We start from the raw sequence: 22,500 nt of genomic DNA, 5'->3' as shown, positions 1-22,500 counted from the left end.
TCTATCTCTTCCTTATGTTTGCTTCTACACTTCCCACATATTGCTGAATAGAAAAGATTGAGTGAACTACTGAGTTCATCATGGTCTTGCAATTTTTATGACAACAGTAACGATTACAGTACTTCGTCATCATCATCGTCGTCGTCATTATCATTATCATCAAAAATTTTTTCCTTTTCCCTTTGTCTTCTCAAAGAAGATAAACACTCATCTCGATATCTTGATAAAGAATTAAGTAATTAAATTACCGTAAAATTCCGAAAATAAGCCCCTCCGTGTATAATTAAGCCCCGCCAAATATAAGCCCCCCGGAACTTGTACTTGGAAAATTGCCCTTAAATACAAAGTAAAACAAAGCAAAAACGGTTAATGTACTTCTATGGCTAGCCCAATCGATTTTGACACCCAAATTTTCCTCCGTATATAAGCCCCTCCAAAAATAAGCCCCTCAAAAACGGTCTTTGAAAAATATAAGCCCCGGGGCTTATTTTCGGAATTTTACGGTATTGCTGGTTTGCACGTGACGTCACGGCGGCCATGTTGGTGGTCAATTCTCTCCTCTGGGAACTAAAATCTATTTTCATGTAAATTCTTCGAGGAAATATTCTTTTGTTTTGACCCCCACCATGGCCGCCTCGTCACGTGGTATTTTTAATTCTTACGTGATCCTATTCCCACGGTGACTTTGAAAACCGACTGTGTGTTCTTCGCAGTCTCCAAACCAATTACATGCCTTTTGTTACAAAGTTTTTTTCTTGGTCCACTATGCGATGGATACTGGCAAGAACGAGGTGGCCGCCAAAATTTTCCGAGTTTATGCCGATCTTGTGGGCAAATTACCATCTGTTGTATTTGATCTTTCGTAAGGTCAAAATGACCGGCCCTTGACAGTATTAGTTCCGCTTCACTGAGTCCAGACTTTGATAGATGACAGGTTTCAAGCTGAGTCGTAATTGTGTCCTGACATTCATCTACTTTAACCATTTGGGACAAATTGCGCGAACTTCCACACGCTATTTTCTTAATTTGCCTAAAGCTGCACGATTCGAGATTCATGTTGAAGTTGTGGTATTAGCGCTCTAGTATTTGCGCGTGCCAACTCAGTTCACTGCCAACTGACTGTGTAAGTAGGTAGCGTTGGATACCGGACTGTGGACCAAGGAGCGTGTGCAATATAGCTGACCACTCTTAATAGAAGAAACAGACAGTGACAGGACGAAACCATTCTATTGAAATTTCATTAGGAAAGGTCTTTAAATTAGGTAAAGATGTGTGCTCCTGTGAAGTGATAATTAAATAAAGCAAAACTATTTATTCGCGGTCCGCATTCCAGTTCTTGTAGTCCTTGTCCAAACGTTTCTGACTTGTTCGCGAATATTTAATAACGCTGTGGGAGATTTACTTTTTTAACATCTAACGTTCATTTTTAAAATGTGATGGAGATAAAGTCGTATCAAATACTGGGTAATGCAGCTGCTTCACACTGGACCACATTTAGAAGTAAAAGAGGTTTGCTTCTGAAAAGAAATTTGAAATCTGCATCTTCACAATTTAAAGAACACTGCACTTTAACACAAATGTTGGGGTTTATCAAGCTTAAAACTTACGTACACTTGTGAAATTTTGGAACAACAGGTATCATTGAAGAAGGAAGAACTAGAGAGATAAAGTTTTTGGTTGGAAAATAGAAGACGTGGCAAATATTTGAATAACTGGACGAGAAATTTTTCTGTCACTGAAGCAGCCTGTGTCACGCAATGAAAATTCAGCATCAATATGCAAATTTCAATCGAAAACTTTAATCCTGAATCGCGTTGTGCCACAAGTTTTATTGCATAAATTGATAGAATACCTCTTTATCTTTAACCAAAACATGTTTTTAAGTCTAGGTTAGGTGCCACTTTTAAGAATTTTGGGAAATTTCCGAGGCACATTTTAGTGCAGTTTGCTTACTTAATTGAATTACTAGAATAACGATAACCTGTTTTTGCTGATTACAGAGAAATACGGCTAAATCGTATTGGAACAGTAAGAAGAAGCAATATACTTCCAAATGAGTACAAATGGTCTAGGTTTTAACGGCCCGCAGTAGCTTTTAACGATCGTTAAAAACCTGAATAACAGCGTCTAAAATTTGCATATTTTAGCCGGTAACGGTCGTTCAGAGATGAAATGCTGATAATGGCAGTAAAATAAACTATTTCCTCGTTCTAACTGCATTTTCGTTATAAGGATGGATAGTGGTATTGATGATATAAATATGAGGCAAAAGTGTTTTCGAGTCTGAAATCGAGTGGAACGCTTTTAGGGACATTGCCTTTTAATTGTTCAAATTTCACATAGAATCGTAAAAGACTTAAGCAAACAGTAAATAGTGAAGGGAAAAACAGCTTGGAACTTTTTTTAAAAGAGTTGAAAGTTGTGCCCTTATACTCCATTAAAACTGTAGTAAGACACCTTAAAGAAGGCAAATTTTAGTGCTGCAACCGCTAACAAATATGACCCTCCATAATTTAGCTCCCGGTCTGTGAAATGGTGACTCACCTTATGCAGTTGTCAGGATCTTTGTTGCAATCAATATTGCACCTAAACCTTTCCCAGTCCATCCAACCCACTATGATGCGATCGATAGGAACAAATAAAACATGAAGTCAACAACGGGCTTATTCTAAAACAGAAAGATTATAAAACGGGTTATTAAGCTCAAATGCTTGCAAGTACTTGGTGGTGTAAGAGCCAAGCCATTGTCCAAGCCGAAAAGCGTACGGCTTTCAGGGAATCCAACAATATACAGGAGAAATACAGCAACAACGACACGCAACAAACGATCCGCCATTTTGTTGTGAATCGCGTATCACGTTCAGGTCACGTTAACGAGTCACGAGATCTCGTCATGCCGAAAGAATCCTCGTGTTTCAGGTCACGCAACTGTCCCCTTCCCTTCGGGCGGCTTAATGGTGGTTCGCTTTCATGGCAGCCGCTCACCGATCTTGCACTCAAGATACAGCCGACAAGAAGAATAGAAATCCTTCGTTAGATTCTATGTTTCTGTTCTCCATTTCTCATGAATTTCTTTCAGAATTTTGTCCAGCGAACAAGATAAAATTCAATGGGTAGGGCACTCCCTATACTTTCAAGAACTTTGACTTCAATTCCTCGCTCACAACAGGAGAAATTAACGCTTTTAAGGCAGTAGTACTGCCTAGGTAAATTAATTAAAAATCATTGAGACAGTTTACGCTTGATAACTCGGCAAACTGGAAGCTCAACGATAGCCTCCCGAACCAATATCGAATAAGGAGAGGAAGGGTGGGAGAGAAAACTCCAATTTTGTATACAGTTGAACCTCTCCACAACGGCCACCTTGGGGACAGAAGAAAGTGGCCGTTGTAGTGAGGTGGCCGTTATGGGGAGGTAGGGGTGTAATATGACACCTTTATGCCTTTTCTCCCTCACAAATAATTAGCACAACCCCAAGATGCTGCCTTGCCTGAGCTATGTTTACTGGGCAAAATACCACATTCAATGACTGGAGTAAATGGCTATGGGATAAAATATTTTTCAATCAAATCCTTGATACAAAGTTTGGCCCAGTAAAGGTGAGGACACCTTTTCTTCGGGAAGTACAACATGTTTATTGTGCCAAGTTCATGCTTACTGTAGCCTATACTGGCAATCCAATCCAATGATATATATAGATAAAACACACAATAAAACGTAAATAATGTTTTGAATCACAATGTTAACAAGGCGAAACGAGCAAGGTTCGCAACATTCGCTATATTATTGTAGACAATTTATGCTTACTGCAGCATATAAATGGCACACAATCAAAATAAGTATATCATTAAAATAGATACAGAAACGTAATGTTCCGAAGACAAATGTCGATTACTGCATCAGTTTATAAAAAAAGGTTTCTACAAAAAAGTACTGTACTGGCCGTTGTCGAGAGGTTATTTTGGCAGTTGGGGACGCACTTTAGTGGCCGTTGCCTTTGTAAAGAGGTGGCCGTTGTAGAGAGGTTTAAACAAGAGCTAATGTATGGACTGTCCGCAGGGACAAAAAAAAGTGGCCGTTATAGAGAGGTGGCCGTTGTGGAGAGGTGGCCGTTAGTGGAGGTTCGACTGTATATACTTATTTGCCCCACATAAGACATTATACAATTCCGGAAAAAGAGATTGTTGAAAGGGATAAGTAGTTTCGTCCAAGATTGCAGTTTCTGTTTTGCGTTACAAATTTCTGATGTTAAATACCTCCTACAATAGTTCAGAATTTAATCTCGTAGCCAGGGCCCAGTAGTTCGAAAGTCGATTGACGCTTATCCTCGATTAAAATAATATTAACCAACGGTTTCACCTCACTCATTAAAGAAAAGTCTAAGTCAAAACTGAGGAACAAAAATCTTGCAGAAGAATCTTTATTAATTTAAAAGGAGAATCCGGAACAAAACACTTAGTTCGGTTAAAAAAAGTTGTTTATTTATTTACTATTTACTTTATTTACTTAGTTGTTTATTTATTAATTTATGTAGTGCTGTTTAAGTGAGACTTTTAAAACAAGGAATTTGCTGATGTCTATCAGTCTAATGACACTCTTGAATTTTTCCCTTTTTTATATTAATTTTTTCTCTATGTTTTAAATGTTTTCTCTGCATCTTTCATAACACGCGATCTAGTCAGTTGAAAACTCAATTATCAGTTGCATTTAACGCTACTCTGGGCAGAACATTTCGTAGTGGACGTCTAAAGGAAGGAGTGAAATGATTGACAACTGGAATCGCTAGTTGGGAGTTCATTAAGCCTTATTGAAAATGCAGTGAGTGTCACGCATGTACAGAGATCATTATTTACATCAATCCTTAAGTTTCATTTAGCCTCAAACAGTTGCAACGTTTGCGATCGTCTTTATTATCAGTCTTTTTAACAGTTTCATTGTCTATCTTCTCAGCTTCCTTTTTGTCAGTTTTCTCAGCAAACTCTTTGCTCGTCTTTTCATTCTTCTTCTTCTTCTTCTCAGTTTTTTCAGCCGATTCTTTTCCAGCTTTCTTTTTGTCAGTCTTTTCAGTAGATTCTATGCTACTCTTCTCAGCTTCCTTTTTGTCAGTTTTCTCAGCAGACTCTTTGCTCGTCTCTTCATTCTTCTTCTTCTTTTTCTTCTCAGTTTTTTCACCGGATTCTTTACCAGTACCCTTCTCAGTCTCCTTTTGGCCAGCCTTTTCACCAGATTCTTTGCTTGTCTTCTCAGCTTCCTTTTTGTCAGTTTTCTCAGCAGATTCTTTGCTCGTCTTTTCATTCTTCTTCTTCTCAGTTTTTTCAGCCGATTTTTTTCCAGCCTTCTTTTTGTCAGTCTTTTCAGTAGATTCTTTGCCAGCCTTTTCAGCCTCCTTTTTATCCGTCTTTTCAGGAGTCTTTTCCTCATCACAGATTGGTATAAACCTGACCATCGCTACTCCACTGGGGTTCACTTTGGCCGTGAATGATTCCTCGTAGACTCCCAGTTCTTGATGGGCAAACAGGTCGCGCGCATAAGCTCGTTTTGTTGAGATTCCAACCTGTAATCACACAAATTTAAGTAAGTTAAACCTTCATCAACTGAGGAATACTACCTTCTCTACCGGGCATTTGGAGAAGGAGGTACCCTCAAAGTCGAGCCGTCGTAATGTGCTTAATCATGGAGCTGGAGATGCGCAGTCTTTTGGAGTCTCTTGCGCAGCCGTCATTAGGGTCGTCGTTCAGCGCTTTGTGGAGAGAAAGGTTGCGTGAGGACCCTAACAAAGGCTTCGTAATAGACTAATACATTCCTGTCCTCAAACATCCGGGTATGCTTCAGGGGTAGGGGTGCATCAAAGTACGACAGCCTAGATCTGAAATCGGGACTTAAGACCAGATATTTTGTTTAGTAACTGTACATGTCCGAGCATGTTCCAAACTTTTCTAGGTAATTGATTAATACAATTTGTATAACGCATTTCTTACATATTAATATTCAAATGCGCCTCACAAGAGTTAAAAGTTAACACCTATAACTATAATCATAAACCAAAATTATAGAAAATATGTTATGTTTCGTTTATAGAAAATAACGACTTGTAAGGGCGACTTAATTTCTTATTTTCGGCACGTGATGTTGCTTCGTCCAACGATAGCACAAATTAAGCGATGGTTTATAATTAACAGTACCCATAGTATCGAATAGTACGTACATCAGAAAATGAAGCCTTGACATCAACAGGCAGATCTGAGCGTAGACTGAGAAAAACTACCGCCACACTACCACAGTATGACAAGGGGCGGAACCATATTTCCGTGAAGGAGGCATCGTCCTGTCGTGAAAGAATTTAAACAATGTCAAAGGATTTCAGACAACGAGGAACTCTAGCAGCTTTTTGAAACAAAGGTGATATTGGACGTGATACTCCAATCCCAAATTGGGGCGACCTGTATCGTTTCAGTAACGTCTTGCATGGTTGGTCTAGAGGACAAAAAGACCGAACAACAGAACAATGTTCCCATCCCTAGAAAAACAATGCAGGTACAGGTTATCAGGGTCCAGTGAAAATAGAGCTTTTGAAAGGTGCAGCTCTACTGTCCAAATATGTTAAGCAGCTTCGTTCTCAGATCCTTTCCAAGAGAACGAGATTGTTTCAGGTTCCATTACTTGGGCGGAAAATAATACTGGTGAAACGTCACAGTGTTAGAATTATATGGTACTAAATCAACAACTTCAGGACATGAACACACGCTTTCTTATATACATTTTGATGATTCAAGTTAGATTTGGAAAATGGAAAAGGTATTGCGTATTGCTAAGCCGATGTAGGCTCTGATTTTCGAGTAATATAAACAATAAACACGGACCAAACTTGTGGTAATTCGTCGGTTCATTCAACATTGTATTACTATTTGAATCGACTGCTGTGTTATTTATACCTTGACTACCCGCTTTCCTTGTTTTCCTAGTCGGTCTTGGTTTACGTTGATGATTTCTCTGTAACAAGACACCAGAGAAATTTACAGTTAACATAAGGGCGACAACTAAATGCATGCCACTTGGTGGTGATATAATACAATACTTTTTATAGTGGAAAACCTGATATTGATGATGATGAGGATGATGATGATGATGATGATGATGATGATGATGATGATGATAATGACGATAACGATATGAGGATCGTAAAGATGGCGGTGAAGGGGACGACGATGACGATGATGATGATGATAACATCTGATGGTGGTGGTGGTGGTGATACGATGACAACGAAGACTGACGACAATGATGATTAGTTTCTAGTTTTGAACAACACCTCTGTTGTCACTTTTTAGTGAGCAAGATTTCAAAACCCACCACCCCCCCCCCCCCAACTTATGGTGTTTAGTTTATGCACCAAATAAACCAGCATTTTAGTCACCTGTTCAGGAGAATTTCCCTGGATCTTGGGTCGATGTTACGTAAGTCGTTAGACATCAGAAGAGGCTGTTGACAGAGTTCAACGTGAAATGAATGAATATTTCATAACAAAAGGATGTACCGTCCTTAATACTTACCGACGCCATTATCGCCCAGAGAGCGAACTGAAGCTTTGATTGCTCGAAGCTGAGACCAAAGTTACCAACGATTAGCTGAAAGAGAATAAGTGTAGCTTAAGTCGAAAGGTTGAAAAAAACAAACAAACAAACAAACAAACAAAGAGGACTTTTTCTTGTTTGGTAGCTTAGAAACGTTTGGGTAGGCCGGGATTAATGCACGAGCAACCACGTCTGAAATTATACATATATAATTCCAACATTTCAACCATCAAATTTCCAAGTCAACGCAATTAAACAACAACAACAACAACAACAACAACAACAACAACAACAACAATATATTGTTGGAAAACAACACATTTACTTGCTGGTCAGTGCTATCGATTTTATACTGAAAATAAAAGACTAAAGGAGCCCATCATATTGAGTGGGAGCGGCCCTGGCTAAATAAACAACTGAAACATGTGAATTTAATGCTTTTATTTTTTTTTTTTCAGTAGATCATTGGTCTTTCAATCATTGTTGTTATGTTGTCTTATCCCTTATGTTCTGCTTTAGAGAAATTTTGACATCAGTTTATAGGAAACGACAAAAAAAAGAAAAAAAGCTTTTGAGCGCGCAAATGTTCCTGAAAAATCGACAATGAATACGACCGACTGACATCAAGATATCAAGATATTCTATCGGGCATGCTCTGTAGCGAGTGTTCGCCGATAATATACTGACCATATCAGGGTCATTCCAGTGTCCTTTGCCAGCCGCTGGTATAAGGTCATCCTGGTTGTTACCGTACCAACTAAAAATATCCACAACGCTGTTGAACGAATCCTAAAGGTGTTTTAGAACACAGAAGAGTTAAACTAAAATGATTCTCTGTTCTCAGACGGCTGAAATTGATGACAACAGAACTACTTGAACTTCTTCATTTACATTTACTCCCCGTCTCAAATGGCTAAAAACCTCCTGCAAAAAGTTGATTTTCTCTTATCACACTCTGTCTCTCCTTTGCCTCCTCGGAGCGAATACGAGTTGGCGGAGCATGAGATCGAGGGCGAAGCAGTGGCTTATGGGAAGGAGAAAAATGAGACAAAAAGTTTTTCTTCCCTTCCCGTCTTACCCCGCGCACTCTCTACCCCGCGCTACGGTTTCGAGCGAGAGTCAACGGACGAGGCAGGTCTCTCCTCGCAACATGGAAACCGCCCATGCGAGCAGAGAACGAATTGTTTTCTTAAGACAAAGTACCACTATGACTGAAATGCTGATCATCATCTCTTACATCTTTTTATATTAGGCTACGCTGACGCCTTTGGGCCCAAAAAATAGACTCCTTGAATAAAATGATAGGTGTTAAAAATCAGCATTTATTTTTACCTGAATATCCTGGTAGTTTCTCCATAAGTTGCAGTGCTTCCCAATTTTCTTATAGTTTGGCTAGTGAAGAAACAAAAGAAAAATTTACTCGTTATCTAGTTATAACTGAATTATATTAGTGAAATGAAAACTTTTACCTGCGAACAGACTCACTTTACATTGCAAAAGAACAAGAAGGCACCACAAGTCGCCTTTGTTTTCTCGAGATGGTTTTGTCGATGTATGTTATTTTCTCTCCTTCCTGAAGAGTCCCTAAAGGTTGCCTTGCTTGCATCTAAGGAAAACTTAGGCACAATGACGGTTTTTGTTTTTGTCAGTTTTTTATTAACTTAAGTTGACTGATCTAACTCACCGTTATGTTCATGTAGACTTGATAAGCGGGCCAACTGCATGAGAAGACGATGGGACGACCAGTTTTGTTCAGCGCGCGGGCAAATTTTGGATACCCCTTGTCCATCTCTCGCGGGTTAGCATAGCATCCATCTAACTTGAGATAATCAACTCCCCAGTCTGCAAAAGTCTGGCGAAAAAGGAACAATAAATAAGCCAAACGGGTTTGAATTTTTGTAATCGCATGTTTTGGAGATGTATTTTTGTTACTGAATAAAACCCCTGAGAGTTATTAATTAGAAATGCTGTATCTGGATCTGCTGCATATGAAGCTGGATGATTTACTGGTTATAATGACCAGTGAAAATAGGAAAAAGTGAACAGATAATACATCGGTCTTTCTTTGTCCTATAAACTTTTCTTGATCCAGACATTTCTCACTTTTGGAACCACCCAGTATCATTCATATTTTATTGTTAAACGGATGCTAGACACTATTCAACAAAAACAGCTCTATCAGAGAACATAAAAATAGAAAGAGCTAAAACATGAAACGTTTTAAGCCCGTTGTATAGATGACGTGATTGTGCAGACGGTGAAATTATAGAAACCTGTGCATCTGTCTTGATGTGCTTGATACTGCCTGGGTACCCTGCACAAGTTTTGGTTCCGTAATCTGCAATGATTATAATTAAAGTATCAGTAAAGTGTGCTAGCAAAAGCCAAATCATATTTGTAACATAATTACTTTCAAACTCAAGTGAATTGACATTCCTGGTGTTACGTCTTCAAGATAAAGAAAAAATTACCTGCGTAGATTCCCAGTTTGAGTCCCCTTGAATGAACCTGTAAAGAAAAATTGAATTTGAATGTTTTAGATATGTCGTTCGCAAGGAGGGGATGATAATACCCGCGATAAAGTTTGATAAAGTTTGAAACGGGAAATACTTGCGAGAAAAGTTTACTCAGCGCGAGATGCAAAACGGTGGCATATATAGAGTAGAGAGCACAGCTGAGAATTGAGATACAAGATGCTTTGTTTGCTTGTAAGCAAGCACCCGCATATCCTTCTACTCCTTCGCACTTTCACTCCGCTCCGAGATAATGTACCAAAAAAATGGAGACTGTGAAAGGTCTAAGGAGATTTCCGATTCCTTACCCAGGTGTTCTCTCTTCTGTCGGCATTTTACAGCCTTTTTATCCAACTCAATTGCCCCTCTTGGTTTTCGCCCTACAGTTTCCCAGTGTAAAACTTGAAGTGATAATTGCTTCTAGATACCATGCACCTGCCGATCTTCAAGGAGATTGGTCCAATGATGCGTACTGACTCATGTGGATATGTCTCCCGGACAGAAATAGCTGTAATTTTCTCAGGTTAATTCTAGTCGCTCGATACATTTATTTTTTACATTTCTTCTTAGTCTCTTGTCTTGCGCTCGTTTAACTAAAACCACACTATGGGTTTGGGTTTGGGCGTTGGAGCTTTATTGTCGACACTGCTTGTGTTTCTCAGCTTTGTGACAATAAACTTCCGTGGTGCCAAACTCATTTAGCCTGTAGCTAAATGGGAACAACCGAGAAACTTTAACCAGCCAACGATTTTCGTCAATTTTAAACCCAGTGACGTTAAAGACAGTGTCCAATGTTTTTCTTTTCAGACAAGCCTTCTCTGTCCTTGACAAGGAACAAAATTTCGCCAATAAAGATAACAGAATACAGAACTGAATGGGATGACTTACATAATCCGCCAGCCTTTTTATTCCACTTGGAAATCGTTTTGGGTCAGCCTGTAGGCGACCCTCTTTTGTCCTGTTCATAGCCGCCCAGCAGTCCTGTAAGAAAAAATAATCGGCATAATTGAGGTCTCTTCCACACTAATGTACATTTTGGCCTTGCGTCGACACTGCAACGATCGAAAACGCAGACCGTTTTCATGGAAATAAGAAAACGCTTTTCCAGGGTGAAGACATTAATTTTGACAACGGAGCCCAATTATATCAGTACGTGCAGGCAGGGAGAACGAAGGCTTTCCAAAAACGCTGACTTGATCATGGAAAATCACACAAAATCTCGCACGCGTCTATTTGTCGTATGCGCAGATGACAGTTGTAACGTTTTCTCATATCATATCAGTGTATTCGAGGGTTTTTAAATTTAGTGTGGACGGGGGAAAAAGCGGCCTGCTGTGAAGACGATGGCGTGGACGCAAAGCTTTTGAGGTGTGGACGGAGCTCCAGAATAAAACACGAAACAATGTGGCAGAATATCGTAGGACCAAAGATTCACTTACATCAATACAGACGTACTGATAGCCCGCCTCTCTGAATCCTCCGTAAGCCATCGCATCTGCCATTTCCATGTAAAGTCTTTCACTGCAAACGGATTGGATATTTTGATAATTAGTGAGAAAATCTCGATTCCCGGCAAGGAAGGTATAAGCAGCTCAAAAGAAGTTCCCTTAACAGTATGTTAATGCTCTAGATTTCTAATAATGATGATAATAGGAATGCAGTTTGTATGATAAATTGGCGTGTGTTCTTTTTGAAGCTGAGATCGATGTGAGATCGCACATGCACTCACCATGGGATGACATAAATAGCAGTTAGCCGGTAGCAATTCGCGCAGATCTACTCAGCCCACCTACCCAACCCAGGATGTGAACAGGCTAGACCCCCACCATCGTCCGCACGATACAAGAACACTAGAGACTATCATGTGGATTGATAACAAAGTCCTTTGGTATTTAAGTATGACAAAGTGTTGGTGATAGGACCTGTGACTTGACGTCACCGTTCAATGACGTGATCGATTAGCTGAACTGATATAATGTGTTGAGCATACTATTGGGATCTAACCAGTTCATTTTATTAGTTACCTTGGTTGGTGATCGGAGCACAGTTTGAACCCTTAATAATGAATGATGTCGAAAATAAGAACTGGGGCCCATTCCAGGTTTTGACAACTGCTTTAGTCCAGGAAGGGACTGGAAACACTTACTTCACTTCTACTTCTCATTAGAAGCCTAGCATCGCAACAGTACGTCTTGACAACAACAATATCAGTAAGGATTTGTATAGGAAGTAATAGTTCAGTCCGTTATTTCGCCTGTTTTTGAGCTTTACCTGATGCAATTCCGAGGATCCTTTTCGCAGTCCGTGACGCAGCGGAATCTCTCCCACGACATCCATCCCACTGGGAACAAATCAGAACAAGGGGGATTGATATAAATTGCAGGGGGGGGGGGGGGGGAACGTGGAATTTTTCGAAGTAACAGGTAGACAATATAATTTGCCTAATACAACTAACTATGCTCAAGTATAGGCTATCTTCAGTATCGAAGATGATGCAACAAAGAATTAATTCTTTCTCTGACCATCTAGGCTATGATCAGCCTGACTCTTTCCTTTTCCAGTTTTTCTATGGCGCGAAAATGAGCGAGGCAAAGCGACGGATGGCAGGTGAACCGCGAGAAGCGCGCGTGTTGGTTTGTGGGAATTCTTTTATTTTCCGTTGGTGTGGAAATGAGGAAAAATGTCTTCTGTTTCCAGTTTACTGGTTATCCTGCCGCATCCAAGGCGCACGAATGTTTTGAAAACAAACAACACTTAGATGTTTGAAAATTGCTTTGTTTTGGGTGTTTAACAGTTTGTTGAACTGGTACCAGACACATTGTAAGAAAGCAATTTTCACTCTGTCAATTACAAATTATGAATTATTAATGATCGAAAAGAGTGAAAGAAAGCTTTACACATAGAGAGGCAAATAAAACAAGACATTTCGTGGTGAACGATATCTTAATTAGAAATGTTCAGCTGAACGTGATAAAGTTAGCAATTAACTTTTGAGAGAAAATTTCAACATTCTCCTGAGTCATCGCGGTTTTATCTGGAAAAACCTAGAGAATATTGATAAATTGTTTAAATTCAGTGTTGTTCAAGAAAATTACTCAGAAGCTTCGGTCACACGATTCAGTAAGATTAAGTCAATATATTATCAAGAAGCGATGACCTAGTTAGTCTTGTAACGACGGGAAGGCAGGTTGAGTCAAATTTATCTCACCAACTCCCGCAATATTCCACTTTCATTTGTACCGTATTTAATAGTAAGTGTGAACCTCTTCAATGACCCAATTAATCATTTGGTCTGTCTATCTACTGACAGCTTGTCATATACGAACCCCAGTGTTCATTACCAATATACTTACTCGGGGGAGTGACAGCGAGTCCGTTGTCCAACGATTTGATTTCTTGGAGAAGCGAGCAAAACAGACATAACGCCACCACTTTGTTCAAAACATCCATCTCCGGTGCGTTATTCAAGTAGAAATGATGGATGGTTTGTTGTTCAACGTTAACAAGCCGCACGTGACCTCATATCCGTCAGCTTCATTTTGACGCTCGACGTATCAATTCTCCCTAATTGCCATATACATTTCTTTAATGTTATCTAGAGAGAATTTGGTGACACATCAAGACAATATTCATTCTCGGTTTCTGTTTAGTCTCGTTGGTCTTTACTTGATATCGGGCCTGTAAAGTTCAGGAAAAGCAAAGAAAATTTTCAAACAGGATTAATTAAAAATGGTGGCATTCTTTTTTAAATCCCAAAACTCGCATACGAAGTCAAAATTTGCTCCCTCCATCCCTTACCTCTAAGAGAGCTTCCTCGCAGGCATGGTCTTTTACTAGTAAAATAAAAGGCGAACGCCGGAAAGTTCGTTTACTGACGTGTTTCTAAGTTTTAATTTTTTAAGCTCTCTACGCGGCATGTGTATAACAAGCAGGCCTTTCCCGTTTCTATCATTGAGTGCGAATTCTTTTGAGCAAGATTTCATTGGCTGTAACAAAGAAAATAAAACTGTTAAAATTGTAATCGTTTAAGTCCTAGGACGCCCGTAACAGGCAGAATTGGGGATTGGGGGTAGTTTCCCATGTAAAATTTGAGGGAATGGTCGTCCTGTAATCACGAAGAAGAAGTAGAAGATGATGATGAAGAAGACGAAGACGAAGAAGAAGAAGAAGAAGAAGAAGAAGAAGAAGAAGAAGAAGAAGAAGAAGAAGAAGAAGAAGAAGTAGACTGAAGAAGAAGAAGAAGAAGAAGAAGAAGAAGAAGAAGAAGAAGAAGAAGAAGAAGAAGAAGAAAAAGAAGAAGAAGAAGAAGAAGATTTACAGCACGCGTTGAAGGCAAACTGGTCTGAGATGGAGACTTCGGGTCACAAAATTCACTATGGACAAGTCAAGAAGGGTTCTACGTCTGCATGACACAAAGGGCGAGAAAAAGTGGGACAAAAACGCAGTTTTTTTTGTGATCCATTGCGATAATTATACTAAGGCTAGACCGTCAGAAACTGAAAAACGTTTTATCTTTTCGTAAGAATGTAAACTTAAAAATCTTTACATATACATGCTCTTGGCTGGTTGCGTGTGGTGTAAAAAGAAATGATACTGCTCTCAAGCATCGATTACTTCCCAAGGGTATTCAATAACTGTGGCATCGACATCGATACCGGCTGGAAGCTCCCAAAACTTAAATTGCCTAATTGATATGTGAAGTGGTTTTATTAAAGTTGTCTATCGATGTCCTCAATCAATGACTTCCTTATACGATTGGTAATGACAACAGGTTAATAGAGGTAAAACAGTTTGAGAGGGGAATGAAATAAAAACTCCATACAACGGTCAACATCGATCACGAAATGCCTACGGTTCACAAATATAATTTTTTTTGTTCAAATGATGACCTTTAAAAAACAAATTGTGCCTTTTAATGGGAATATTAGATGCAAATTAGACCTTATCTCCCCAAATGGCATGCATCTGAGTTAATAACTATACCCTTGATGATTCACAGTTGAATGATTGTTCGACTAATAACCGTCTTGATTTTTTCCTTTGCAATTTAACAGTACTCGGTATTTACACTGTTATTTCTTTTAATTTACAACTCATGTTTAAACTTTCTATACCAAAGTTTAACAGTTCATGTTTGTACTTTGTATACCAAAGTTTGACAACTCATCTTTGTATGCCAAGGTATCAATGGGCTTAAAATCACGTTTTAAAAACACGCCTTAATTAATACGTAAGAGCCCCCGTTACACGCAACCTTGGATCTGAAAAAACCACTTGTACTTCGCCGCATAAATCACGATAAATGTTCGACATTGTTGACCATAATGGCGATCCACTTAAGCTTTGTGTATGTCTCTTTGTTGTTCACCGGCATTTCAGGCCATTATTAGATTCACGCATTGTGTAGTGAAGCATAATCGCTAATATAGTACGGTGCGCCAGTCTTAGTAGCGAGGCAGTTGTTGTAGCTTGTTGTCATGAAAATAATTAATGATCAGTAGAGTCTTGACATTAACCGATTTTTTTTTAAAATCCCTTAGTGAGCACGGGATTAAGTAATTATCGTGCATTATCTGATGAACATATCGTACAATACGAAGGAAATGCCACGCTATTTCTCTCCAAGAGGCAATATGAAGAAGCTTTAAACGGAGCGGGCAGGAACAGCTGTCCAGTCACTCTACAATACTCTATAATATTGTCATTCCTCTCTTTCCTCTGCGTATCCTTATCAAATCCTTATCCATGAAACCATCACGAATGTGATTAATATTCGCGCCTTTCTCGATCAGAAAACGCGCGCAGTCAAATTCGCCTTCGCTCACTGCAGCATCTAAAGGTGATGAGCCATCCTTGTCACGAACTTCAAGCTGTGCGCCTTTTGTTACGAGGTACTGAAGGCATTCCAAGCTCCCTGTGCTCGCTGCTCGATGTAAAAGAGAAAAGCCATCCACACCTGGCTCGTTGATATCAACTTTTGTACTTTCTATTAAGCTCTTTAACGTGTCAATGTCGTTGTGTGTGGCAGCCCATTGGAGCAAAATCTGTGGATCCAATGATAAGCTTCGCTTTCTTCTTCTCGCACGACTCTCGTCCGGCTTCAGTTTGCCTTCATCTGGAATTTTTACCACACTAGCTTCACTTGTTTTCCTCGTAACCGCATTGCAGTTTGAAATCTTTAACGCCGTCGTTCTAGCACTAGAACACATGTCGATTGACAGGTGATCGAGAGCGCTCGGGGTTTTGCAGTCGACTGTTTCCGACCGGTGATGTCGCACACGTATCTCAGGAATCACAATGTCACTTCTCCTGATTGACGCAGATGATGTTTTGTCGTCTAAAGTTTCACTTTCCGCCGCAGCACTTGTTTTGATTGCAATTTCTTCCGTATTTTTAATTTCACTTCTTGTGAATCCAGACGGTTCCATCTTGCGTGGTTTTACTCCAAAAACTTTCAAGTGAACATTAAAAATCTCACGGATCGCGACGATAAAGCGTTTTGCCTTAATAGTACTTTGTGATGTTCACCCAATTATTTTTTAAGTAAGTCTTTTAACATTTGACAAAGGTTGGAAAGACTAATTTGAAAATTCCTGTGGTCTAATGAGGTCACAGGGAAATTTCTCGCCGTGACCGAAATAATTGTATTATTTGCATTGTTCCACGCGAAGTCACCAACCACTTAGTTTCACAAAAGTCTAGAAAACAATTTCATTGTTTAAATCTTTTGTGGGCACATGTTAACTGGATTTCATAACTTTTACGGATTTATGACCTTATTTGTATATTATTTTTCAAGACATAAGTTTACTCATTTCAGCAATATTGCCCAAGGGCAATATTACTCGTGTTTCCACCCTACAGCATACTGGCTCCGTCTGAGTATTTTTAGTATATAATAAATTAACTTTGGTTTATACTATCATCCAATCCACTGGCTAAGCAGTATAAATCTTTCGGCTGTATAAAACATCTTTGCCACCTTAGCTTTGAGCACTTTTTCTTAAAAAAAAAAAAGCACTAGTCTCGTTTTAATTTCACGACACGATCGAGCAATAGTGTTGACATAGCAAAGTTATTACATTGTAAATTTTTATCCTTTTAAAGTTCATTTGAGTCTGATAGTGGCCCTTAATTACTGTCTTATTAAACTGCTTTTCGTTTCTTGACATCTCAGTTGGTTGTCTGTCCGTTTCCTTACACGCCGCCCAGGTCACACTGTCTGCCAGTAGAAACCTCAGTCTTGAGATACGTGCTATTCTAGTCAGCGATTATTTATAGAAGGTGGGAAATATGCTGCTGCAAAAATGCTAGGTACACAAGAATCTGCATAACAAGAACAAAAAGAATGTCAATACGCATTTCCAACGAAGAGACATTTTTTAAAGGCGAGTTCACTTATCTTAGCCAGGCCGACGAACTTGGAAGTTTCATGACTATGTAGATGAAGTATTTTTTTGCCGCGGTCACGTGCTCTCAACAGCCCACCAACCCGTCTTCCAGCTTCCTTTCAGCTACTGACGGCCAAGTAAGGACCAGTAATAGGTCAATCAGAGCCAACCTTCATCAAGCTAGCCATCCATCCACAACATGGAACTTCATTTTTAAATTGTCATGTTAATAGCACGGTAGTAAGAGAAACTAACATTTCAAATCGAGGAAAGGTATTTTTTAAAATTTGCTGACCAGTTGGCTAGTTACAAGCGTGGCCTAACATTTGAACACGGGGCTGTCACGAAACAAACTCTAGTAATCAGAGAGGAGATTTGAAGCCGAGAGCTTCGAATTAAAAGTACAGCGCCCTAAAAACTAGATCGCACCACTTCTTCAATCCAGCAAGGCAGCAAACCAACGATGAGTAGGTTAAGCTTTTCAGTTTGACGAGGTCCTACAAAAAACCTGTCCCTGGACTCAGGCTAGGCTAAGCATAATTTCTTGAAGTTTTTTTTAATTTTTATAAAACCATTTCTGGTATGTTAAAATGCGTCACAGATATTCCAAATTGATGAACGAATTTATTCCCACTCCAGATGACATTTGATTGAGGTTGCTTTGCTGATCGAAATAGATAACATTTGAACTTGTAAAAAAATTCAACCTTTCCCCTTAAAATTAAAGATTATAATTACTATTGGTTCAATAACATTTTCATGAAATATACTGTCTCACAATGCCTTGATAAGTCAAAACCATCATTTTTGAGCCGAGGTCAAAAAGCTCTTATCAACCAGCCTGAAGTACGTCACGCTATGAAATAATTGAATGCCGATCAGACGTCACATGTGAAAATTACTGATGCTTTTTCTATCTTGTCGTTAGTGTTGGGTCATTTCTGTCCTATATCCTACTATGGCCATACACGAAAAATGAAAAATAAATAAATAAATAAATAGATAAATTTATTGTAGCGTGATCAAATGGAATCGAACAATCGACGTGCGCTATGATAACATGTCAACACATTCTTATTCATAATCCGATCTCACTTTTATCGGGATGAACGCCAATAAAATAAATAAAAAACATATTGCTTGCTATTTTATATTTTATTATAATTTTTAGGCAACATCCGCATTAAATGAAAAAAAAAAAACTGCGAAGAAATTGACAATCCAAGACCCCCACAGCTCAAGTGAGTATTTCATTTGAAGAAAATTGAGTCAGTCCCGAGTCTTCAAATAATAGGCCTTATCACGGTTTTCGACGCCATTTTGACGGGTAGGCAAACAGGCTTGAAATAACAGTGTTTGTATGGAAATCCGATGTCAAATAATTTTCATAAAACATCGCTTCTGAAAAATTCATGAATTGGAAACTTTTGGCACTAGGAAAAGGATTTTAAGAACAAAATTGGAGGGATGTCGCTGTGACAGAAAGCGTCCAGTCGTGTTTTGAACTTTCCATACATTTCCTTGTATTTTTTCCCGCGAACTATTTTTAGCAGCAGCTCACGGCTGGTGCGCTATACAGACAAATGTATGGAAAGTTCAAAACACGACTGGACGCTTTCTGTCACAGCTACATCCCTCCAATTTTTTTCTTAAAATCGTTTTCCTAGCGCCAAAAGGTTCTAATTCATGAATTTTTCAGAAGCGATTTTTTAAGAAAATTATTTGACATCGGATTTCCATACAAACAAGCCTGTTTGCCTACCCGTCAAAATGGCGTCAAAAACCGTGATAAGGCCTATTGTTCAATCAGAAAGCACACTAACCATTGACCTCTCATCAAAACAAAACGTGCTACCAAGCTTGGATGCTCTTAAGCCCCGGGGTGGTTATTTATTTTTAGTAAGGCCTCAAGAAGGGGGAAGGGAGACGCTTCTTAGAGAGGGTCCGAACCCGTTTCAAACCGTGAGTTTTGGTGACGAGCGTTGTGTGACGAGACAAAGAACGGCTGGGTGGTAGACTTTTGAGTTGTGAAGGAAACGTAAACTGGCTTTCCAAACTTTTACCACACAAACAACTAAACTAATATATATAACTAATATTGGTTACGTTTCACTATAAACGTCCTGAAGACCAATTTTAAGTTTCCCTAATAGTAAAGGCCAGCGTACTGACCAAAGTTCGAACCATTGGTACGGCCGAGTTTTGAAGTATATTTTTTCGGCGTTTTCTAACATGGGAAGTAGAGGGTCGGGGCTTATAGAGCGGGAAGCATATTGAAATATCTGACCTCCAAAAGGGAGGCTCATTAGAGAGGGGGAAGGGAGAGGAGGGGAAGAGGGGGGGGGTGGGGTGGGGGATTGATGGAACTTTTAAGGTAGCTTAGAATATCATATATGTGTATTTAGCTCAGATAGGTTATCCAAACTAAACCTCCTTGTGCTTAAGTCCACCATGGCCACGTTTTGGTGGAGAGGGGGCCACGTTTTGGTGAGAACACTTAGAAAGGACACGCGCAGTTTGAGAGAAACGAACCATTTTAACTCTCTGTCGGAGTTAACTATTTTCGTAGTACTTACAGACTAGGCAAATTGTTATCGAAGACTATTTCCAATTGAATCGCCAACTAGTAGTGTTCGGAAATGCGTTTCCGTTGTCGATAACCTGTATGTTTTGAGGAAGCCCGGAAACTTAAATGTCAGTACGCGTATGAACATCACTGAGAAAGTATTAGAAATAGACTTTAGTAACCGATGACCTTGTCGATAACAAAACTACCGCGTTTGTTATCGACAAAGCAGTTTTATTTTCTTTTGAAAAGGAAAACTACTTTGTTGTCGACGACTTTATTTTTCACTATTTGTAGTCGATAACAGGATACACACGAAATGTTTTGTCATCGATAACTTTTAACGTTAATCCTAAGGGTTCATCTGATGGGAGGTACTCAGTGATCGATAATGTATATTGACATGCAGGATTGCCGATTGATGTTACATTCACATGAAAGCTATGGAGTACGTTTTGTGTTGCTGTTTATTATGTTGTGTAAGGTGGTTCTTGATGCTTATTCGGGTTGGGTGTGGCCATTTAATGAAAGCTACTGAGCAGCGCACTCACGTTGTACTGTTGGTTTACTATGATGGAAAAGGCGGCTCTATTTTTGGCTGAAGTGCTGGGCAGAACTTTCCTGTGGTACTGTTTGTTTTCAAATCAGCACTTCAAGAATAACTGAGAATGACATTCTTGGTAATTGAAAAAGAGTTGACAAACTGAGAGGATTCTTGTGGCTCGTTGCTGTGTATTGTCACGCATTGTACTGTCAACTGGGTGGTCGTATATCAACTATCATGGCTAAAGAAAATGACTATATTAGTTCTTTTTATGGGCCAAGAATAGGAAGCCTTCGCGTCAGCAAGAAACGAAGGGTTCTATGAGCTCGATCCTGTCAAACCACTATTTTTCACCTGCAATGAAATGCCGATGAAGACAGAGAGCGAGCAACTAGTAAACTTTACAATACATTTTTTCTTGGGGGAGGTAGAGGGGAAGCTTGTTTCTTGAAACTCTTATCAGCATGCCTTTTGAAGACCAAAACGTTTGATTTTCCAAGACATGACTGCCCCCTAAATTGATACGTGTTTTCAGAGCTGAGTCGTAAAAAATTCCTAAAACTTAGCCTGATACCAAGTTGTTAAACACCGAAACAACCAGATCCATTTTAGCCGCACTCCTACACCCCCAGTCGCTGATATTTAAACAGAAAGGAATTTAGGAAATGGTTGAAACGCATATGGAGGCGATTAGGACGATTAGCAGTCACTTGATGCAATTAGTCCAATACCCCAGTGAACTGAAAACTGACCATGGGCTGTCAAAACCAGCTTAAATCGAAACTTTTACGTCTTCGATTCTATTGTAGAACTACTTATAGAGAGTGCACGTGAATCGGTTTATTTATGTGATTCCTGTGGCTTGAAGTTTTGTTGACCTCTTGATTGCAGTTACTGCTTGAAAATTAAAAAATGTCAGTCTTGATGACAAGATAACGAACGAAAACAGGCAATTACCCAGATACTTAACATTCGCTGGCAGCACAGGAACTCGAATTTTGAAAAATGCAGCGGGCTTTGATTTATAAGTCACCAGTTACACGTTACCATTTCTGCTCTTATGGTGAATAGTCTAAAAGAACAAACTCCCCCCCCCCCCCCGCCAAAAAAAAAAAAAAATCCAAGAAAGACAATTGTTATCATAGCAAGATTGCCCGCAGGAACTGAAACCCTAGAAGGTGGAGAAAGCACTTATCTTCCGCGACCAGAGGTGGTAAACAGGATGCTTCAAAATAGCTTCGCGTGTTGTCTCGTACCGTAGCAGTCAACCCCAAAAAGTAATCAGGCGAACTCGCCATCATCATGTCCTCTGGAATGAGAAAAACTGTTTTGAAACTTTCCACGTTTAAAAACATCAAGCGGAAAGTCAGCGAAGCTGGGGTTCGTAAGGAAGAGGAGAAACCTGCGCAGGAAGAGAAACTGACGCGGAGGAAAAAGCAAAGCTTATCACTTGATCCTCAGATTTTACTTCAGTGGGCCTCGACGCACAACGACATGGAAACGCTAAAACGCGTGGTAGAGACGACGAACGTGGACATAAACGAGCCAGGCGTAGACGGTTTTTCTCCGTTACATCGCGCAGCGAGCACAGGGAGTTTTGAATGCCTTCAGTACCTCGTAACAAAAGGCGCGAAGCTTGACGTTTGCGATAAAGATGGCTCGTCACCCTTAGATGCGGCAGTCAGCGAAGGCGAGTTTGACTGCGCACGCTTTCTAATTGAGAAAGGCGCTAATATCAACCACATCCGAGATGGTTTTGTGGACAAGGATTTGATCCACAGGAGAAAACGAGCTATGACAATTGAGTAACCCGCGGCATTAGACAATTTTAAAAGGTACAAGGCTGTAGTTTGGTTGGTTGTTTCCTTTTCCGTTCACGACTTCAGGCAGGAACGTCGGTTAGAAAAGTCCTGTA

The 22,500-nt window shown here is 39.6% G+C and overlaps 4 protein-coding genes across 5 annotated transcripts in view; 1 reads left to right on the top strand and 3 right to left on the bottom strand.

The window, feature by feature from the left end:
* LOC146468040 (alpha-N-acetylgalactosaminidase-like) overlaps positions 1-2,858 on the bottom strand; it is a 12,791-nt gene extending 9,933 nt beyond the window's left edge. For both annotated transcript variants that reach the window (XM_085124928.1, XM_085124929.1), the window contains exons 1-2: positions 2,722-2,858; positions 2,545-2,614 (exon numbers count right to left, since the gene is read on the bottom strand). In XM_085124928.1, coding sequence (XP_084981054.1) covers positions 2,545-2,614; positions 2,722-2,836 — 185 coding nt within the window. In that variant the 5' untranslated portion in view covers positions 2,837-2,858. The remainder of the gene's footprint in view (positions 1-2,544; positions 2,615-2,721) is intronic.
* Positions 2,859-4,465: 1,607 nt separating this feature from the next.
* Positions 4,466-13,735, bottom strand: LOC146468039 (alpha-N-acetylgalactosaminidase-like). Its single transcript, XM_085124927.1, has 14 exons — positions 13,438-13,735; positions 12,356-12,425; positions 11,524-11,605; positions 10,973-11,065; positions 10,043-10,079; positions 9,845-9,909; positions 9,256-9,423; positions 8,904-8,963; positions 8,259-8,360; positions 7,551-7,625; positions 7,415-7,479; positions 6,933-6,990; positions 6,206-6,325; positions 4,466-5,554 (listed from the first exon to the last, which is right to left on the bottom strand). The coding sequence occupies exons 1-14, from the start codon at positions 13,532-13,534 to the stop codon at positions 4,862-4,864; spliced, it is 1,785 nt and encodes a 594-aa protein (XP_084981053.1). The 5' UTR covers positions 13,535-13,735; the 3' UTR covers positions 4,466-4,861.
* Positions 13,736-14,581: 846 nt separating this feature from the next.
* On the bottom strand, positions 14,582-16,666 carry LOC146468038 (uncharacterized). Its single transcript, XM_085124767.1, has one exon. It carries the CDS (start codon positions 16,510-16,512, stop codon positions 15,775-15,777), a length of 738 nt encoding a protein of 245 aa, XP_084980893.1. The 5' UTR covers positions 16,513-16,666; the 3' UTR covers positions 14,582-15,774.
* Positions 16,667-21,772: 5,106 nt separating this feature from the next.
* The window catches only part of LOC146468037 (uncharacterized), a 1,006-nt gene continuing 278 nt past the window's right edge, over positions 21,773-22,500 (top strand). The window contains exon 1 of the mRNA XM_085124784.1: positions 21,773-22,500. This exon is cut by the window's right edge and continues 278 nt beyond it. Within this exon, the coding sequence (XP_084980910.1) occupies positions 21,888-22,394 (507 nt within the window). The 5' untranslated portion in view covers positions 21,773-21,887 and the 3' untranslated portion in view covers positions 22,395-22,500.

This window comes from Pavona decussata, unplaced genomic scaffold (assembly GCF_977016875.1).
Source record: "Pavona decussata unplaced genomic scaffold, jaPavDecu1.1 SCAFFOLD_133, whole genome shotgun sequence".
NCBI lineage: Eukaryota > Metazoa > Cnidaria > Anthozoa > Scleractinia > Agariciidae > Pavona > Pavona decussata.
This window is presented reverse-complemented; position numbering and strand designations above follow the sequence as displayed.

Excerpts from the sequence above, each read along its gene's own strand:
- LOC146468039 (XM_085124927.1), bottom strand. The coding sequence starts at position 13,534 with ATGGATGTTTTGAACAAAGTGGTGGCGTTATGTCTGTTTTGCTCGCTT. Across the intron at positions 12,426-13,437 it reads ACTCGCTGTCACTCCCCCGA|TGGGATGGATGTCGTGGGAG; the intron begins GTAAGTATATTG and ends ATTTGTTCCCAG. Across the intron at positions 9,424-9,844 it reads ACATCAAGACAGATGCACAG|ACTTTTGCAGACTGGGGAGT; the intron begins GTTTCTATAATT and ends CTTTTTCGCCAG.
- LOC146468038 (XM_085124767.1), bottom strand. The coding sequence starts at position 16,512 with ATGGAACCGTCTGGATTCACAAGAAGTGAAATTAAAAATACGGAAGAA.